Source organism: Acomys minous (genome assembly GCF_964271855.1).
Source record: "Acomys minous genome assembly, chromosome: 15".
In the NCBI taxonomy this organism is placed as follows: domain Eukaryota; kingdom Metazoa; phylum Chordata; class Mammalia; order Rodentia; family Muridae; genus Acomys; species Acomys minous.
The window spans coordinates 51,565,425-51,587,552 of NC_140497.1; the positions used below are offsets into that span (position 1 = coordinate 51,565,425).

The 22,128-nt window shown below is 42.5% G+C and overlaps 1 protein-coding gene across 1 annotated transcript in view; it reads right to left on the bottom strand.

Annotated features, from left to right (window-relative positions):
* Window positions 1–21,716, bottom strand: part of SMIM31 (small integral membrane protein 31) — a 42,479-nt gene extending 20,763 nt beyond the window's left edge. The window contains exons 1-2 of the mRNA XM_084759825.1: window positions 21,373–21,716; window positions 3,419–3,552 (exon numbers count right to left, since the gene is read on the bottom strand). Of these exons, the coding sequence (XP_084615951.1) occupies window positions 3,419–3,530 (112 nt within the window). The 5' untranslated portion in view covers window positions 3,531–3,552; window positions 21,373–21,716. The remainder of the gene's footprint in view (window positions 1–3,418; window positions 3,553–21,372) is intronic.
* Between the last annotated feature and the right edge of the window lie 412 nt (window positions 21,717–22,128).

The following is a 22,128-nucleotide window of genomic DNA, read 5'->3' on the forward strand; positions in this document are numbered from 1 at the left end:
GCATGGCAAATCCAGAGCTGTTGGGCCTTAGCTGGTTGACTTTCCTTTAGCCTGTTACAGGGAAGGGTGTCCTGATGGACTCCTGGGACCTCTGCAATCAGGACGATGCTCCTTCCATTAGCCTTACAGGAAGCACTTATCTTTGTCTGCAGCTAGCTTCAGAGGGACAAACAGTTCTAATCTCAGTAAAAACAATTGTAAGACAAAGAGGCAGAGTGTCTCCGTCAACTGCCTGAGACAAGGTGGAGGGGGGGGGGCCTCTGTTTACCCTGCATCAGGTAAACCCGAGAGCCCATAACAGAAGTTGACAGTGGCTCTTATCTATGAGAGGGACACACAGTTCTTCCTGATAAAGCCGTGCTGTGAAACATGAGAGAGAGAGAGAGAGAGAGAGAGAGAGAGAGAGAGAGAGAGAGAGAGAGAGAGAGAAAGAGGGGGGGGTGGTTTCAGAAAGCAAAAGGCTGAGGAAGCATCTACGGTGCAACTGGTTTTCAGAGCTTGTCCACCTTTCCTGGGTTAGGTGTAAAGATGTCAGAATGTGTAGATTTACACGCGTGTCTGCAGACTTCTCGGATGGTAAATGATCATTGGCTATATACTTCTGTAACAGGAAGCTTACTTTCTTTTTCTATTTTATTTTTATTATTATTTTTTTATTTTTTGAGGCAGGATCTTTAGCCCAGGCTGGTCTCAAATTCCAGATAAGGCTAAGGGTAACCGTGGTCTTTCTGCTTCCACCTATTTTGTAGCGATGTCCACCAACACACCTGGTTTATGCGGTACTGGAGGTTTCATCTAGAACTCTGGGCTTCCCAGGCAAGCACTCTACCAACTGAGTGGCATCATCAGCCTAAAACTGTATTTTTGAAAATTAAATTTAAAACGAACCATACAAAATGATGAGTTTTGGTCTGGCTCTTAAGGCCCCACCCTTAGCTGAAACACTGTTGACAGCTGATGGCTGCTGGGAACAAGGAGATGGCTGGTTTTTTTTTTCTTTGAGGGTGTGTTACTGGTAGTTGAACATACGCTATTGGATATAGACAATACTAACTAGACTCAGTGGTGTAAAAAAAAGGCAGAAAGACAAAGACATAAATTTGGAGCGATCTGTTGGAGAGAAGTCTGCGGGGATTTGAAGGGGAGTGAGTGACTTTTGCTATGAGCAAAAGATGTATGCACACATGAAATTCCCAAAGTAAGAAGTATTATTTTGAAAACAAATAAATAGGCTGGAAGTGGGGGCACATCTTTAATTCCAGTAGCTAGAAGTCAGAAGAAGGCAGATCTCTATAAGTTCAAGACTAGCCTGGTCTATGTAGTGAGTTCCAGGCCTGGCAGGGCTATATCACAAGACCCTGCTGCAACAAATAAATCAATAAATAATTAAATATGTGTGCATGTATGTACATGCATGTACTCACACACTCACACATATATAGTTTTAAAGGTCAAGTAATTTAAATATTCCTTCTGGCTTGAGTCTTCCCTAACTTAATGCCCATCAGCTCCTTGATGATAGCATGGTTAAAGTTAAGGTACACACAAACACACGCAGTATGTATATATGCACACACATATAATATATACATATATGGATATATAGATACACATGCATTTGTGTGTGTATGTGTGTGTTTGTGTGTGTAACAGGCAGGCATTATTGGTTTTACCTTTCTTGCTTTCCAAATGCAAATTCAAAATTTTGGCTAGCTTTTTGACTTCTGAGAGCAAAGATTTGATTTCCAATCTTCTGGATTGGCCCATAACATGGAGCATGATGTTACTGATGGCAAGGAACCAATGTAGAAACAGACTTGGTTCAAGATACCAGGGAAGGTCATGCCAGCCCCAAATTCACTACCATGGGAAGGAAATACATTATCCAGCTAGATTAAGTGCTGCATTGGTTTAACCCTGTCAGCCAAATCCATCTGAAACAGTACAATCTAAACAAGTTGTGAATCAGGAACCAGGCTTTATAGACTCCAATTAGGTCAGTGGGAATCCGAGGATGCATTTGGTGGGGCTGGTGTGTTTAACAGCCTTCTATTCTGTTTCCAGTTGGCCATGTAAGTGTTGCCTGCCTCTGAGGCATAATCTATTGAAGACAGTGTGTTTTCAAGACAAGAACCTATGAAAACGGCTTGATAGAGAAACCATAAACAGAGGAAAGAGTAGGATAGATGGCTCAGTGCTGAAGAGCATTTGCTGCTCTTGCAGGGTACGGGGATTGGTTCCTGGTTCCCATTCGGGGTCTTAGAGCCATTGGTAACTGTAGTTCCAGGGGGGTCCAATGCCTCTTTGGACCTTGTTAGGCACTAGGCATGCACATAGTCCTCATGCATAATACATACATACATATGTGCATACGTGTAGGCAAAACAATCATACACACGAAAAGTAAAAATTCAAAACAAACCACCACAAACCCAGCCAGGCATGTGACATGTGGCATGTGACTTTAATCTCAGCCCTTGGGAGGTAAAAAACCCTGTGGGGTCAAAGCCATCCTGGTCTATATCGTAGGTTCAAGGACAACAAAGGCTACTTAGTGAGTCATTGTCTCAAAAATAAACAAACAAACACTTATAAGCACAACTTGTTTATGATTTTATCCTATTTTCTATAAATATATATGATGTTTTTGGCAGATGCTTATTCATACATGTATAATTTTTTGGTCTCAAAATGCTCTCTGAATTCCATATTTAGCATAGATCTTGGGGGGAAATGGACTACCTAGCACACTCATTTAGATCATATGCTTCCTTTTTTAATACTTGCCGATATTGTCAAGAGCACGGTATTGGGTTTTAAAATATATCTTCGTTTTTTGTATGTTTGAAGCCTTGATAGGAATTTATTATTATTTTTGTTATTTATTAGTTAATTTATTTGTTTTGGTTTGTCAAGGCAGGGTCTCTCTGCTTAGCCCTGGCTGCCCTGGAACTCTCACTCTGTAAACCAGACTGGCCTTGAGCGCAGGGATCTGCCTGCCTCTGCCTCCCTGGTGCTGCTGTAGAATTACCAATTTTTGAGATGGCGTTTCTTGCATTTCAGGCTGGATAGTGAGCTCTTGATCCTCCTTCAGGGTGCTGGATTGCAGACATATGCCACAGCACCTGGCAGATGCACTTCTGAGGGCTTCCTGTGTGCTGGGCAAGCACTGTATCAGCTGGCTTTATAGCCTTAACCCCAACTGAGCTGCCTTTCCAGAGCTGGACAAAACTCCAATTCTAAGCCTTTCCATGTATATGTAAACGAAGCCACATACGTATGCCACCCATAAAACCAAACATCCTCATTCTCATATAAAGAACAGAAATGAAACCAAATCCAAACACACAGAAAGGTGATTGTGGAAGACAAGACAGAGAGTGGCCGGGAAGGGCTTGCTCTCTCTTTTCTGCGTTACCTTCGGTCCTTTCATTAGGGCTGGTGTAGATGGAAGCCAGAGTAAACAAGGAAAAGATGAAGAAAGCCAGTAAAATGAACGCCACCTCCAGGTTGGTGAATGGAAGCTCCATGAACGACCAAAGGTGTTCTCACCTACAGTAGGAAACAAACAGTGGCTTAGGGCACTGTAATCCAGAGAATTGCTCAGCAATTATTTGTTTTAGAATCAAACATATGTGTGATAAAACCTAATGAAGTACCCATGTGCCCAGGACAATATAATTGGCCTTGGTGAAAATGAAATATGTCTTGGTGTGGTGACATACGGCTGCCATTTCAGTATTAGGGAGGCCAGAGTAGGGTAAGTGTGAGTTGAGGCCAGTCTAGTCTGTAGATGCAAATTTTTCTCTAAAAAGACAACTCAACCCAAACCAAAAACAAGCATACAGACAAAAACCAAGAAAAGGGGGCAGGAGAAATGGCTCAGTGGTTAGAGCACTTGCTTCTCCTATAGAGGACCTGGGTTTGGTTCCCAGCATCCACATGGTGACTCACAACTGTCTGTAATTTCATTCTGAGGCATCTGATACCCTCTTCTGCCCTCCTCAGCCACCAGGCTTGCACACTGTACACATGTAGACAGGAAGGCAAAATAGCCATATACCTAAAATCAAAATAAATAAATCTTTAAAAAATAAGAAGACGCGTGCGTTTTAAATTTTAATTTGGCATGATTAACTCAAACTGGCTTCACATAAATAGGAAAGTGACATAGGGACCTGAAGGGATCACACATTTGTTTTATGAGATTTTTTTTTTAAACCTTAGGAGTAAAACAGGTGTGTCTCACTTCTTATTATTTGCTATCTTGTGTGTATGATGTGTATGCGGGGTGCTGTGGCAGCATGTAGAGATCAGAGGACAACTTTGGGGAGTCAGTTCCCCCCTGGAACCTTTATGTGCATTGTGAGGATTGAACACCATTTGTCAGGTTATATTGCAAGTGCCTTTACTGCAGGGCATCGCATTCATCCTATTTCATTTTATTATTATTTTTTCAATAAAAGAATCTATCTATCTATCTACCTAGCTACCTACCTACCTATCTATGTGTATGTGTACACTGCATGTGTTAAGGGGTCTTAGAGGCCAGAAGAGGGTGCTGGATCTCCTGGAGTTGGCAACCATCTGCTAGCCAGATGATGAATATACAATTACAGTCTCTCTTCTCCCTCCCTCCCTCCCTCTCTCTCTCTCTTTCTCTCTCTCTCTCTCTCTCTCTCTCAAACCCAAGACTTTGGAACTTATTAATATTTTTAGCAACCTTTGCCAGATTAAATTACAAATCAAAAGCAATCAAGATTAGATGTTAACAGTTCAACCAGAAAAATGGTAACTTGAGACTCCAATGCAGGACACAGCTATAAAGACAGGAAATAGTAGTTCCTGGGGGGGGGGGGGAAATTGTAGCACTGAGTCCAGAGAGATGGCTCAGTAGGTAAAAGGAGATGATGTGAGTTTTGATCCCAGCACACTTGCAAAAATCCAAGAGTTGGAGTGAGTGGTTAGAGAGATGGCTCAGTGGTTAGAGAGATGCCTCATTGGTTAGGGAGATGGCTCATTGGTTAGGAAGATGGTTCAGTGGTTAGGGAGATGGTTCAGTGGTTAGGGAGATGGTTCAATGGTTAGAGAGATGGTTCAGTGGTTAGAGAGATGGCTCAATGCTTAAGAATATGCATTGTGCTGCCAGAGGGCACAAGTTCCATTCCCAGCAGCCACAAGAGGTGGCCCTCGATTGCCTGTGATTTCCTTTTCTGGCTCCACCTGCACTCTAATGCACAGACTCCCATATATACACACAATTAAAAATGATAAAAAAATCTTCACAAAAAGAAAGAAGCCTAATGTGGCTGTGCATGCACCTACAACTCTGGCACTGTTGGGGATGGAGACAAGAGTGTCAATGGAATTTTCTGGTTGACAGTCTACCTTCAGATCCTGTGACCTAAATGGAATAAGGTGGCAAGTGACAGAGGAGGACTCAGTGTCCTCGGTCTCTATGGGAACTCAGCACACACTGGTTTACATATAGTGCATACACTTGTTTACACACACACACACACATACACACACACACACACACACACACAGCTGCAGCATTATCTTGCTTGAAAAAACTGCCTAGCTTTCTTTGTCTTTTAGACAAAATCCAACCATTTAAAACACTGCCAAGAGCCTAGGAGAAAACACCTAAGAGAAAAGAGTGGTCACATCTTCCCAGCATACCACTTCAAATCCTTCAGATACTGTTTAAGAAAGTGATGTATTAGTCTCTTCCCTAATGCCACAGGTTCCTTTTCATGTGGCATTCAAATAATGATCTCAACATATCCCCCCCACCTCTCTCTGTCTCTCTGTGTCTGTGTCTGTGTCTGTGTCTGTGTGTCTGTGTGTCTGTGTGTCTGTCTGTCTGTCTGTCTGTCTCTCTCTCTCTCTCTCTCTCTCTCTCTCTCTCTCTCTCTCTCTCTCTCTCTCTCTGTAGCCTTGGCTGGCCTGAACTCTTATGTGACCTTGAACTCACAGAAATCTACTTGTCTCTGCTTTCCTACGGCTAGGATTATTGTAGCCATGCCCATAGGCCCTTCCCATTTCTAAAAGCTGCAGTGCATGCATGAACAAAATTAAAACAACAGGACTTTAAAATGGTTTTTAGAAATAAGACAGAAAATGTGGTAGCGCATGCCTACTATCTCAGCCCTTGAGAAACTGAGGCAGGAAGACAGGGGGTCAGGTCAGCTACATAGAGAGCTGGCAGCCACTCCATGAGACTCCAGCTTAAAAAAAAAAAAAAAGGCCTAGAATAATGGTGGTGATGGTCATGGTGGCAGCAGGGCGGCATGCGGTGCGTGAGTGAGTGTGTGTGTGTGTGTGTGTGTGTGTGTGTGTGAGTGTGTGTGTGTGTGTGTGTGTGTGTGTGTATGTGTGTGTGTGTGAGTGTGTGTAGGTCCTAGGACAACTTTGTAGAGTCTGTTCTCATTTTCCACCTTTACCTGGGTTCTGGGGATTGAACTCAGGTCAAGGGCCTTGTGCAGTGTTTTCCTGCTGAGTCATTTTATTGGTTCGGGTTAAGAAAGGGAACACAGATCTTCAGAAGGATAAGACAGACCGAAGCAGATTTTGATAAAAAATCAATATGCAAAACAGATGGAAGGAAAAGCAGTAACTGAGAAAGATCTCAGGTGAGTTGTTTTTTTCTCTTTTAGCTCTGTCCTAACATTTGAGCAAAAAGGGAAGATTTAGTGAAAAGAAAAAGAGGGAAGGAATGAATTCAGGATTCAGTTTGGAATGTGGGCATCCTATTGGCTATATAGGGAAGCAGAGGTGACTCCCAAGATTAATTCAAGAAAAAAGGAAATGAGGCTCACCAGCAAAACCAACTCACAGGATTGTGTGAGTGGAGCGTGGAGAATGTCAGTGCCACAGTTAGTATAGAAACACGGCCACACACACCTTGTAACTTAGCAATATTTTGAAATTGGATGGACCACACCTGTTTCTTCAAGGACTGTGAAAATGATTAATTCTGTTAAGAAGTCACAGAAACCAGAGCGTATTTTTATTGTCACTACAGGAGAAGAAAAGAGGCCAGAAAAGAGATCTGTGGTGCCACCTACTGGCAAGTGCATGCTGAAGGACAGTGGAGGAAGAGGATGAAGGACTGAATTCAGGAATGCTGCGCTGTGCCTCTGGGGTACCGTGCACTGGTATAAAATGGCCTTCCATACCCTCCAGCTTCCTTCATGCTTGAAATTAACATTCTTGCTTGCTGAGAATGCAGGTGCATGACTTTAACCCCAGCTCTCAGGAGACAAATGCTGAGGAATCTCTGAGTTCCAGGCCAGCCTGGGCTACTAAGTAAGACCATGTCTTAAAGCAAGCAAACAAACAAGCGTTAACAAGCAACACAAAACAAAAGCCACTGTTGCTTTTTCTTCTTCTTGAGACAGGGTCATGCTGTATAGCCCAGGCAGGCCTTGAGCTTGCCCTGTTTCTCCTGCTCTTGCCTCCCCAGCTCTAGGATTATAGGCATATTTCTCCACAGGTGGCTTTATATAACTTTTTATTTGTCTATTTATTTGCCTGCTTAGTGTTGGGTGGGTTAAGCCTTGCATCTGCCAGGCAGGTGCTTTACAGCTGAGCTGTATCTTTAGCTGAAACACTGATGTTAGTGTAGGTGTTTTGGGCAGAGATATCACTCATGGACAAGGCCACATACAGTGAGGTTTCTACCTTAGCATCCCCCAGACTGTCCTTCTAGTAATGAACAAAATGCAGTAGCATCTTTTTCTTTTTCAGTGAAGAGCTGGGTGGAAAGACACCGTAGGTGGCACTGTCCGACACTTCTGACTTCTGAATGAGGAACCTAATTACCTCTGATTGAGTGTCAGGGCCAAGAGTTCATGAGCAGGCAGGCACTCTCTACCACCATGCCTCTAATTCCACAAAAGACGTTCTTACCACCATCATGTGGGTGTGAAAATTACTCAGTATATATTGTCTTCAGGCTTGAGGGTATAGTTCAGTGGTGGGATGTATGTCTAGCATATGTGATGTCCTGAGTTTAGTTTCTAGTGTATAAACACACACACACACACACACACACACACACACACACACACACACACACCCCAAATACACATGCATAAACACATACTACACACACATACACTCACACACACACACACACACACACACCAAATACACATGCATAAACACATACTACACACATACACTCACACACACTAAATGAACATTCCATATATAATGAACACATACCACACACTTACACTCAGAAACCATATACACCACACATGCCATACCACACACACCCCACATACACAAACACATAACACACACATTACATACATACATACACATTTCACATACATACAACAAACACATACCACACACTCACACGACATATACATACATATATACCGCAATCCACCACACTCCCTACATTCACATACCACACACACATAAACACATAGCACACCACATGCTTATACAGATTACACTCAAACACACCACATGCACATACATATGCACACCCACCACACACACAAACACATACCACACACACACATACTGCACACACTGCACAAACACACATTCCACACACATCACATACTCCACACACCACATATCACATACACATACCATACACACACACATAAATGTACCACACACACTCCACACAGACAAAACACACTGCACACACACAACATGTACACACACACACACACACACAGATAATATTTTATATTTCTTTTGTTTCCCTACGGCTCCCCTTCTTGAAATTCTTGCAGGAATATCTGAAAAATAGCTATTTTTTCCTTGGCTTGTATACCCCACATGTTGGTTCTCTGGATATTTTATTTTTATGTTTTTCTGTTTTGCAGAGCACCAAGAAAACTTCTTGCAAACACAAAATGGTATTATGCATCAGACACACCACGGAGGGGAGCAGCAGCTCTTAGGACCTCAAGGGCCTGGGTGCATGTGCTGCTTCCTGCAGGCTCCTCAGTTAGTGGAGAAGCATGTTGCTCCCGCAGTGGGCAGATCAGGGTGGTTGATTCATAAAGGAACCATGAGTTCCCTGCAGCTTCTCTCGGGGTGAGGATTACCTGCAAGTCCTATCTAGTAAGAGGAGAACAGCTACAAGAAAGCCTGGTATATATCTCTATCTCTATATCTATCTATCTATCTATCTAAATAAATAAATAAATAAATATATACATATATAATCACACACATACATATATATATATATATATATATATATATATATATATATATATATATATATATAAAAGCCTGACATACAAACAGAACCAAACCAAACCAAACCAAACCAAAACCAAACCAAACCAAGCAAACCAAGGCTAGCTTTCTCCACCATTCTGTTTTACTAGCCTTTAGAATTGATAATCATATTCACAAATGTCATTTCCACACCCTACCTGAACTTTCTCTAGAGTTTACCCCAGGGCTTCAGGGTTGACACTAACACTCAAGTTCTGATTACGCCTCCCCTATGGTGGTTGGTGAATGGCTTTCCAATCCTTCCTTAGAAAGGCCGGTGTCACCAGCTCATGTCATCTATGACTCTGGCTCTAATACTGGCCTTGCTCCTTGTCCTAGCCATGTGGGGCTCACACCTGGCCATTCCTTTGCTAGATTCTTTTCCTGCCTGGAAGCTGGAATGTGTTCTGGGCATAGTTTCTGGGTCCTTCAGTTAAAACACCATTTCTGTAGAGCTGATTTTCTTGAGCTCCAATGGAAGCTAGGTCTGCCGCTGTTTAATTTTCCTTATGGTCCTTATTTTCTGCTGGATTCTGTTGTTTGTTTGTTCTGTTAAAGCTCCATGACATAGCCCTTTGTTTACTTTTGTGTTGGGAGAGCTTAGAAAAATGACTTCTGTGTAGTAAAAATTTCTCTCTCTCTCTCTCTCTCTCTCTCTCTCTCTCTCTCTCTCTCTCTCTTTCTGCACCCCCCAGCTCCCTCTGTCTCTCTTTCTATGTCTCTCTCTGTCTCTCTTTCTCTCTCTCTCTTTCTGAGACAGTGTCTCATGTAGCCCAGGCTGGCCTCAAGCTTTCTACGTAGCGAGTATGACCTTGAACTTCTGACTCTCCTGCCTCTATTCCCTGGGTGCTGGGATTAGAGATCTGCATGGCCATACCTGGTGTGTGAGGCTCTGGGGCTCAAACTCTGGGCTTGATGGCACGCTGCCCACTGAGCTACATCCACAGCCTGTAGCAAAAATGTCTGCGAGCCATCAGTGAGAGAAGAACATGAACAAGCTAGTCAGTGTACAAATCTGAACTTCATGGGGATGGACAATGTGCGCTGCAGATGAAGCCAGAAGTGCCAGTGTGACCAGGCACTAGTCTGTGGCATGTTACTGTCTCAAGCAGAGGCAATACATACACATTGGAAATAGCCTTACAGTACTGGTAGTGTGATGGGAGGGTTGGCTCTCCTTCCTGCCCATGTCCTCTCTCCAGAGGGCTAGGCCCTCTCCTTTGTCACTTTCCTTTTCTCTCTGCCTCTATGCACCCTGTTCTTCCGTGATGTGGCACTATTGAGTGGCGTCATTAGGATGGCTTGGGGACTGTGAGGAGCAAACAGGCCCTCCTTGTCCCGTCTTCTTCCTTGTGTAAATGCTGTGTGTATATACTGAGACCCGAAGTCCCTGGTAAAATGAATGCCATAACCCAAAGAAAACATCTGCCCAGAGTTCAAATAAAGGGCTCATTCACAACTCAGAGTGAATAAGTAAACTTTCTGGTTTCCAAGGAATAGTTGTGGTATTTGAATTCTAATGGCTGGCTACGTCAGAAAATGACAGACACCACCCCCCCTCCCGCCCCTACCCAGGCCAAAAATCCCATGTGACACTGCCACTTTCTCTCTGCTTCTTTTCCTTCCTTCCCTCCTTTCTCTCTCTCTCTCTCTCTCTCTCTCTCTCTCTCTCTCTCTCTCTCTTTCTCTCCCCCCTCTCCCTCCCTCTCCCTATCCCCCTCCCCCTTCCCTCCCCCTCTCTTTCTTTGAGACAAGGTTTCTCTGTGTAGGCCAGGCTGTCTTTTGCCTGCCTCTGCCTCCCAAGTGCTGGGATTAAAGGTGTGTGCCACCACTGCCTGGCTCTCTTCCTTATTTTCAAGGATCTTGGCAAGGAAGGAAGGAACGTTGTACCATGCACAGATAGGCTCACAGCCTCCAGTTAAAGCACAGGCTGACAGACTAGCCCCTACTCATTACACATGCTGTCGCCTATTTCTGATGGACCCTTCCTCTGCCCTCTGTCTGGGACAAATGTCTCAAGAACACACCTGCTACATGAACATTTACTGCAGTTAAACCGTCGTCCTTCCATTATGTCTGGGAGAGTGTAGACATTGCACACGGGCTTCTGTTATGGTATGGCCACTGTCTGCCAAACAAGGCTTTGAACCATAGTCCTTTTGTTTTTAAAAGGAAGGATTAATTTGGGCTCAGCGTTTTAAGGAATACAGTCCATGATGGCAGACAGCGTACCACCTGGTCATGTGCCCAGAGTCAGAGAGTGAGGAAAATATAATCTTTGCCATCTCTGAAGAAACCATCACTTATTCATCTGCGCGCAGGTATTCTAAATCATCTATTCATTGTATGGGCTCATGTAGGCAGGCAATGGTTTTATTAGTTTATTTCCTGCCACCAACTTTCAATTTAGGAATGGAAATAACTATTGTTTCTACTTCACACACTATATATATATTTTTACTATTATGTGTAAGGGTGTTTTGCCTGATGCCTGTAGAGGCCTGAAGATGGCAGTAGATCACCCAGAACTGGAGTTATATGATTGAAAGCTCCCATAGGAGTTCTGGGAATCGAACCTGAGTCCTCTGGAGCAGCGACAAGTGCTCTTAACCCCTGAGCCACTAGTCCCTACTTCTCACCATTTTAACTTACTATCTCTCTCTCCCTCTCTTTTTACACCCCTCCCCCACAGGATCTCACGTTGCCTAGGCTGGCCTCGAACTCACTGTGTTTGCTGAGGCTTGCCTCCTCATCTCTCTGCATATACCTCTTGAGTTCTGGGATTGCAGGCACATGTCATTGCTCCTGATTTATTTGCTACTGTAGGGGGTTTTGTACACACGAGGAAAGCACTTTACAAACTGGGATAAAATATGTCCCCAGTCCCTAAATGTTGACTACTTTTCATGGTCTTTCTTTCGAATGTCCATGGAGTTGCCTCCCTTTTTCTTGGACAACTCCATACAAGCCTTCGTTATCCTCTTAAATGGCATTTCCTGCCTGAGCACTTTCCTGTAAATATAATTTCAGGTGCTAGGTGGGGTGCGGATATTAAAATTTACTGTTGTGTATTTTATGTTATACGTCCATCCTAGGCTCATACGTTTAGACATCTGGTTCCCAGCTGGTGAAGCGGTTCGGAAAGGTTATGGGACCTTTAGAAGGTGGAGCCTTGCTGGAGGAAGTACTTCACTGGGGGCGGAAGCCTTGAGTCTTTATAGTCCTGTCCTACTTCCCGTTCTCGCTGCTTCTGACTGAGATGCGGTGAGACCTGCTGACCTTATACTCCTGTCACCACGCTTGTTATGAACTGAATCCCCTCTGGAGCTCTAGGACAAAACAAACCTCTTCACCGTGAAGTTGCTTTTGTGAGGGTGTTTCATCACAGTAACTGCAGCAAAACTAAACCAGTTATCCCCCACACCATGCAGCAGTCATTGAATTCCCCCTCTAAGGTTTTATCAAATCAATACCCTGCCTGTATTTGGATTTCTCTAATGAGCAGAGTCGCATGCTGGTTTGGCAGAAGAAAACCAGTAGTATCCGAATAGTCCTGCTTGTCAGGAACTTTCTTCAGATGATCGGAAATCCTCCTCCGCGCAACCATTACCATTTGGTTCCCCAGGATGGAGATGGAACCCTACTTTCTCATGAAGACAGTGAATTTAACAAGCTACTGGGGTTTCTTCTGTCTAAACCAACATTTCCCACATGACGTAATTCTGTAGTTTCTTCCTGTGCTTTCTCTTTGCTCCCTGCTCCATCTAAAGTGAAGCAATGGATTGAAAACAGGGAAGAGAATGGTTTGGCTTGGGTTGTCTAGACTCTAAAGGATCCTAGGTGAGGAGCCGTTGCATTTTAGTTTCTCTCTCTGCCCATAGCCTGATTCCCAATAACGCCTCATATATGCCCATTTCTTATGTTTTTTTTCCATTTTTTATATTGTTTTGTTTTGTTTTTTTAAATTATTATCATTTTATTTTGTGTGTGTCAGGGGTGTTTTGCCTGCATGCAAACCATACACTTTCCTGGTGCCTGCAGAAACCAGAGGGGGTATCTGATCCCTTGGAACTGGAGGTACAAATGGTTGTGAGATGCTATTAAAGGTGTTGGGAACTGAACCCATGTCCTCTAGAAAAGCAGCCAGTGCTCTTAACCATGGAGATATCTCTCTAGCCCCTACTTTACTTTTTTTTTTTTTTTAAGATGTAGTCGCGGGCTGGCCTTGAAGTTGGCTGTGTGTCTGTGGACGGCCTCAATCTTCTGATTCTCCTGTCCCACCTCTGGAGTGATTATAGGCATGCTCCACAGTGCCTGTTTTATGCAGTGCTGGGACTTAAACCCTAAGCTTTGTCCACACTAAGCAAGTACTTATATATTTATAAGTATATATTTATATATTTATTTATATTTATATTTGTTTATAAAGCTTTACAACACAATCTTGAGCAGTGTAAGTTTGTTCTTAACCGTCCATGTTACCCTGACTCCACCTTTCCGAAATCCCCAAGTTACTTGCTTTTTGGTTCTTTCTTTGCTCCAGCTGAATCTTCTTGATCTCTCCTGTGCCTCTGCCTATGGTTGAATTACACAATAACCTTATGCTAATAAGTACTATACTGACTATGCTATACCTAAGCCTACATTATTTTCTAATTTTTTTACCTTAGTTATACATATGAGTGTTTTGCCTGCTTAAATATATATATATAGTGTCCATGGAAGCTAGAAGAGGGTATCTGTCCTGGATAGTGTCTGTCAGCCTGATATACACTAAAGACATCTGCGAGGAGGAAATCTTAGTTAAGGAAATACCAATATAGGATTGGTCAGTAGGCAAGACTATAGCACATTTTCTTAATTAGTGACTGATGGTGAACTGCCCAGCCCATTGTGGGTGGTGCCATCCCTGGCCTGGTGGTCCTGGGTTCTATGAGAAAGCAGGCTGAGCAAGCCATGAGAGCAAGCCTGTAAACAGCACTCATTCATGGCCTCTGCATCAGCTCCTGCCTCCAGATGCACCCTGATGTACTTTGATGATGAGCAGTGATAAGGAAGCCTAAACCGAATAAACCCTTTTCTCTCCAAGTCATGGTGTTTCATTATAGCAGTAGCATCGGATCCCTTGGAACTGAAGTTGCTTGTATCCTGGTTAGTTTTATTGTTAATTTGATACACCTAGGAAGACTATTATCTATTGTGGCATTATCTTTGTTAGGTTAGCCTGTGAGTATATCTATAAGGGTATTTTTTTCTTTTTCTTTTTCTTTCTATTTTAACAAGTCTCACTGCATAGATTTGGTTGGCCTTGAACTAAGAGATCCTCCTGGCTCTGGGATTAATAGTATGGGCCACCGTGCCCAGGGGGTGGGCTAATTATTACTAATTAACGAGGAAGGGGCCAGCTTACTGTAGGCAGTGCCGTCCCTGGGAAGGAGGACTTGGCAATATAAGAAAGGCAGCTGAGCAAGCCAAGGGAAACAAGGCGGTAGGCAGCATTCCTGAACGCTTCCCTGACTTTGCACTGTGCTGTGGAAGCGGAAGGGAAATAAACCCTTTCCTTCCCCAAGTTGTTTGTGCTCATGGTGTTTTACCACAGCAATGGTAATGCTAACTAAGATGCGTGTGTATTTGCGCATGGCTGTGTGTGGATGTGCTCAGGCGCTGGTCAAGGCCAGAGGGTCAGATCCCCCAGGAGTTGTCAGCACGAGTTATGGGAATCAAACCTGAGTCCTCTATAAGAGCAGTATGCTCTCTTTTTGCTCATCCATCTCTCCAGCCTCTAGAATCTTTTCGTTTGTTTGTTTGTTTGTTTTTGAGACAGAGTTTCTGTGTGTGTGGCCCTGACTGTCTTGGAACTTGCTCTGTAGACCTGGCTGGCCTGGAACACAGCCTGCCTCCGGAGTGCTGGAATTAGAGGCATGTGTCGCCACCACCCAGCATCTTTATACGTATTTAGTTTCATGTCTTTAGGCTGAAAAATATCCTACCCATCTAAGATCCTTCTAGATCATTCTTTTTTTATCCCATAGCTTCAGAAATTCTTTGAAATTTATGCCACCCACAAGATTTTTTCTTGGCTCTTGCATGTAAAAATCACATATATTTAAGGGGCACCCTTGATGTTTTTCCTATGCATATACACCTACATGCTTAGTGAACAAGCATTCTTTGCCTCCATTTCAGTTGTGCTGAAAACATTGCCAGGAACAAGATTCTTTGTCCTACAGGAGCAACAGACCCCGTTATTAATGGGCTTGTTTACTCGGGAAGTTTTGAAAGTCAACTTTTGGAGTTCTGGGGAGGATCATAGGAAATATGACATGGTGAGTGGTGCAAGACACTTGGTAGGTCTCAGTAAGCATAGACATTGTGATTAATTTCTTTTCCTGTGCCTGCCAAGAATTGCCTTTGCAGATCTGCACATTAAAATATTCTCTTAAATTTTGTCTCAATTTGTATCTGGTCCCTTGGCATGAGTGTGTTTAGTTTGCGTGTGTGTGTGTGTGTGTGTGTGTGTGTGTGTGTGTGTGTGTGTGTGATGTATTTTTCTAAAGACAGTGTGTCTTGCAGTTCGGGCTGGCCTTTAGTCTACTACAATACCAAGCAAGGATGAGCTGGAATTCCTGATCTTGTCCTTATCTTCTGAGTGCTGGGACCATAGGTTTGTCATCACATTTTGTCTACATAATTAAGTAGTTAATTAATTAGTGTGTGTGTGTTTTTTCATGTAAGTATGTTAGGTATGTATGTATGTGTGTCTCCACTGGTGCCACAGAGTCTAGAAGAGAGAATTGAGTCCCCTTTGGGGAGTATAACATGCAGGTCCTTATGCCCACAGGTCTCCAGAGAAACCAGAGCCCACGGATCTCTAGAGAAATAAGGAATGCTAAGCACTCAGGATTTTCTTTTCAATGAGAAAGATGAAAAACCTGTATTTCCACGCAGAAAGCTGAGAATTGGAGGGGATTCCTAGCCTGGTGTTCTGTGTTATCTGTTGGGCCAGGCCATATCAAGCCCTTGCAACCAGGACAGGAGATACCTAGTAATCTAAATGACTCTTATAGTCAGAAACTACAACAAGCTTCCACAACCAGGACCAGTGGTAAACTCTACACTCTCTATATGATGGAGACCAGACCAGGCCCTGTGGCACTTAAGCTAGTACAGGCAGCCTATTTCTAGAACCCATCTTCTTGGAAAAAAAAAAAAGACACATACCCTGAGTTGAGTTTCAGCATAATTACACTTCATGTGTACCAGGAAGTGTATTATACCAGGAAACTGTTCCCGCAGTATACTGGCTTTCCTTAAATAAACTAGGGATACACCTCCTGGCATTAGACTCTCTGAAGTCTGATCCAGGCTGAAGAAATCAGTCTGCACTGGGTTTTCATTCGAATTTCTTCACAGATCACTCACTGCCTGCATTGACACCTGTGAGGCTCCCTAGAGCTGAAATTACAGGCAATATGAGTCACCTGACCGGGGTTCGAGGACTCAAACTAGGGTCTTTGGCAAGAGCCACACATGTTTTTAATCACTGAGTGATCTCTTCAGCTCTACCTACTTGAATTTTAAAGAAACATATTTTACTCTGTGTGTGTGTGTGTGTGTGTGTGTGTGTGTGTGTGTGTGTGTGTATGTATGTACACATAGTTGTGAGTGTCCTAAGAGGCTGGAAGAGGGTGGAGTCAGAGGGAGTTGTGGTAGATCTGAACTCAGGTCCTCCGCAAGAGCAACAAGCTGTTCTAATGACGGTGTCGTCTCTCCAGACTCCACATGCTGATTTAAAAACTGATAGACCAGGTTTGGTGGCACAAACTTTTAGTCCCAGACTTGGGAGACAAAGGCAGAAGGATTGCTATAAGTTTGAGACTAGCCTGGTCTATATATTGAATTCTAGCCTGGCTAGGGCTACAATGTGAGTCCCTATCTCAAAAATAAAGTAAAAATGAAAAAAAAAACATAAAGTGACTATTCTCATCTGTGTGTGTGTATTCACACACACACACACACACACACACACACACACACACACATGTTACATTTTTATACTAACATTTTATATTTATTTATTGAGACAGGATTTCACACTCCATACCAGGTTGGCCTGGAACTGACTGGATTCAAACTTATCTCAATTTTTCTGCTTCATCCTCCCAAATCCTGTGTTACAGGGATGAGCGACCATACTTGTCAATCTCTCTGTCTTTGTCTTTCTGTCTCTCTCATGTAGCCTTGTCCAGAACTTGCCATCCTCCTGCCTCTGCCTCTTAAGTTACTGGGACTACAGGCCTGCAGCACCTGGCTCAGCAAACCCTTTACAAAGTATGCTTACTTTTCAGTTTATTTACTTACTCATAGATTTTTATTTTGAGGCAGCGTCTTGATATGTAGCTCCGGGTGGCTTGGAATTTCAGTGACCCTGAGTGATGGGATTAAAGGCTTGTGCCATCAAACTTGTCTGATTGTTTAGTATTACTTCCTGTATCTCTGTAGGTTTTTGTTTTGCTTTGTTTTTCTGATTTCAACCCGCTTTTTCAAATTATTTGTGATTATAAGAGATATAATAATTGCTGGAGAATCTTGGCAAGTAAAAACCTGGATGCATTAAAAGTCATGGAGGGGTTTGTGCTTTTCGCTTGCTATTCTCACAAAAGCCTTTGGGCCGTATATTGTTGGAAGAAGCAGTGGCAGCTCACAGCTCTCTGAGGTGTGCATTCCTAGAACTTTCTGGTTTTGCTCACTCCACTCAAGTCCAAGCTGGGGGTACGAACTTTACCCTTTTTTTTTTTTAAACGTTCTGTTCACTCTAGATAGTCAGTCAGACTCTAAGCAAAACAATTAGAATCCTTCTGGGACTGAAAAATAACTGATCTCCACGGTCTTTTCAACTTTGAGCTCTGTCTTGAACATGAAAGCGATAACCTGCAGAACTCCTTCCTCCTTTGTAGGTTTTTTCAAGCGGTCATTTAAAAACTATTAATTAATTTTATGTATATGGGTATTTTGTCTGCATGTACATCTACATGCAAGTGTGAGCTGCTGTGTGGACACTGGGAATTGAACTCAGGACCCTCGGAAGAGCAGCTGAGTGTTTCTAACTGTTGAGCCATCTCTCCAACCCCCTGAAGTGATCATGCTGCTGAGAGGGTAGAATCATAGCTCTCTATAGCCTAGTGAGTCCTATGCTTCAGTCTGGTAGGATCGAATTGTGTGCCCCACATAAAGAAACGCTTTTTATCTTGTTGCCCAGGCTAGCCATGGACTTGTATGTAAAATGATCTTGGACTTCTGGTCCTCCTGCCTCTACCTCCTGGGCACATTTTGTTTGTTTTGAGGCAGGCTGACATTAAACTCACAGAAATCCTCCCGCTGTGGTGCCTACAGTGCTAGGATTCAGAGCGGGGGCTACCTGGCCTGGCTCTCTATAGGTATTGTTGAAATCGTGTTTTTAGTCTTTTTGATGAATTTAGACATTCATTAAATTATCTTATTTGAATGAGACAACTGTAAAAGACAGGAGGCATGCGTGCCCACACCTCATTCAGAATCACTGTTTATTTAGGATGTTAGACCTGTGTCTTGGAGTCCAGGTTGATGCTGGAGCCCCCTACACTTTTTCCCCCTTGGAGGCAAGGTCTCACTGTGTAGACCTGGCTGCTTTGTAACATGCTGTGTAGATCAAGCTGGCCTCCAAGTCACAGAGATCTACTTGCCTCTCTGCCTTCTGAGCGTTTCGGAGTTGCTCATTTCATGACTTCCTGGCCCTGTGTGGAACTCTCTGTGAAGGAAGGGAGTGGTGCAGGGTCCGAAGGAGTGTTGTGTTTTCATTGTTGTTGTTACTTCTGTACAAGTTTCCTTCTAGAACCCTGGAAGTGGTGGCATGGGGTGGGGGTGGGGTGAGGTTGTGGGGAGGAGACAAGGCAAAGGAGAAGAGGCCTCATTAAACTGAGTCTTGAGTTTGATGTGCAGGCAACCTCCTGTACTTCAGGTACATCTGCCAGAGGCCATCTTCACTGACCCACCCCTTTGTAATTATAAATCATATAGCTATGGGAATTATCCACGGCTTCTTAGAGTGTGCATATCAATGCCTTGAGACTGGATTGCTAGATTCCAAAGGGCATCCATATTTTGACCAGCTTTGTAAATTGACATGATAAGCCCTGCTAAAGTTCAAAAGTGGATTGCAAGTAGTTATTTCATGGTAATGATGACAGCTTAATGAAGGAACTACCGAAGAAGGGAAATACATTAAGGGAACTGTTCTGTTTGTTATCTGTAGCTTCTAAAGTGAAATTGTTTGTTTATATTTTTTGTAATAATTTTGGTGACAGGAATATTTTACTTATACTATATCATGAAGTCCAATTACTAGTTATTATTATTATTATTATTATTATTATTATTATTATTATTATTATTATTATTAAATTGTTTTTTTTTTTGACAGGGCTTAACTACATAGCCCTCACTGGACTGAAACTCACTGTAGGTAAGTATGGCTTCACACTCACAGATATCAGCCTGCGTGATTAAAGACATGCTACCATGCTTAGCTTCAAACAATGTTTTTGAGGATGTTAAAATTATATGAAATGTTTTGTATAATCAAAATGACAATTAACTAGAGCCTAGCAATTTTATTCCTATATTTTACCCTAGAGGCCGAAAACACGTCTAGAGAAATACTTGCATAGATTCATAACAGCCATTATTATGCGTAATAGCCAAAACTGGACTAGGCTCAGATGGCCTCAAATCCACTGTGACTGCTGACTTCTGCCTCTTGAGTACTGGAATTAAGGATGTACACCACTATGCTGGGCTAGACAAGAATTTTTTGAAGGGCCATTTAAATTTTCTTCCTTGAGAATTTCACATACCCCCCAACCCGCCCCCCCAACTCCAAGTGCTTCCAGACCCCCTCACCATGCTGTTCCTAATGTTGTGGGGCATGAAGTTTTATCGCAGGAACCATGATGAATTCTCGTGATATACCTTCTGAAGTGCTGAGATGTAAGTTTACTGAGGTCTTTATCTTGATAACACATCATAGAAATAACAAAGATAAATGGATATATAGATAGGTGGTGTGCAGCCAACAAGGGAGGCCGCTAACATAACAGGATGCTAATCATGAGGTCCACATAGTAGGATTCAGACATTCTTGGTGCAGTCAGTCCATTTTTTCCATGTTTGAATAATTTTTAAAAGGAGACCACACAAAGACATTGCTACTGAAGGTCGACATAACTCAATCTAGGTTAGACTTCTAGGGACAAAAAAACCCATTATATATATATATATATATATATATATATATATATATATATATATATTCTGTAAGTATTGTATCCCAACAAGCCTTAAAATTGTTAATAATGAATCTTTTTTTCTGCTCTCTGTCCTGATGCAAGCATAATTTCCAATTTATCACACTATGTACCGATCTGATATGTCAGTTTGAAGTTTGGAGACACGTGCATGCCTTCACATCTTTCCTAAAACTTTTAAGTTGAATATTTAGAAAAAAAAATGCTGGCCACAGATTTTTTTTTTAATCAGACATTTGCTATATAAAAGTAATATATGTGCAAAAGGGAATGCTATCATCTATCTGCTTCTAATTGTAATATTAAAATAAGAAGGGCCTTATTTAGCTACGTTTCTGGGCCTTTTTTCCCTTGTAATTGTTTTTTTTTTAATTCATTGCATCATATTTTCCAGAATACACAAGAACTGAATAAAGACCTGTGGTTTAATTTAGGTAGCTTAAATGCTCACGAATTAAACAAAAACACATATTTTCTAACTTGCGGGAAGAAAAATCAGGATGAACAAGAGAAACTTAGCAAAGGAGAAGGGAAGTCCTTTCAGAAGGCATTTTTTTTTTTTTAAAATAGGGCAGACACTGTCCTCCTTCCTCTTGAGCCATATACATATATATTTTTTTAACAGTTAAAAATATATTCAGCAGTGAGTGGGCAGGAGCTTCATGTATCTGGGTAAGGGAAACATCTTAGCAGTCAATATGAATAAATAAAGAAGAAAAGTTCCATTTTGAGTCAAAGAAAATACTGGAATCTTATAAATACTTACCAGAAACATTCCTGTCCCGAGAGAAGCCAGGAAGGGGCCGGGAAGGCTGCTTTAGACAGAGTCTTCAGTGTGTTGGGTCAGGACTAGGCTTGCGCCCGTTGGTACACGTTCTCCTTTGCTCCATTCCAGGTCAGAAAACGCGGCCTTCTGGCGCTGGTTCATTGGGCGAAGCTCACTAATCTAGCTGCCTTTTAATCAGGACTCCTTCAAGGCGAATCTGTATTCTCAAGGCAAAGAATAAATAAACGAAAACGTACTTCCTTGAGAATAATTGACGAGGAAACAGGAAATGCTGTGGACATTTGGCTGTTTACTTTTCTGTCACACACCTATCTGCAAACACCACTAATATATACGATCCAGAGCGAGCGAACACTACCTGTGGGCGGGCGCACACGTGGCTTGTGGGTGTGACCGATATGACTGTGATCAACTCTTTAACTAAGGGTACAGCCAGACCTGAGTGACAGAGTTTAGTAAATGGGTAGCTTTTCAGACTTAGTAGCTGCTTGCTGAGCCGCATTTGTGTTCACCCTGGTATTTTCAGAGCTTTCTGCTGTCACCCCACAGCGAGGAGCTCCCTGGCTGACCTTTCTTCTTATATTATTTTCTGTTAGTGAAAATTCCAGGATATATAAAGTATTTGGATGGACCTGGAAAGTGTTATATTAATTGAGATGACCCAAATTCAGAAAGCAATAAATAAATAAATAAATAAAATAAATAAAAAAATAAAAAACCATATCTTTTTCATAC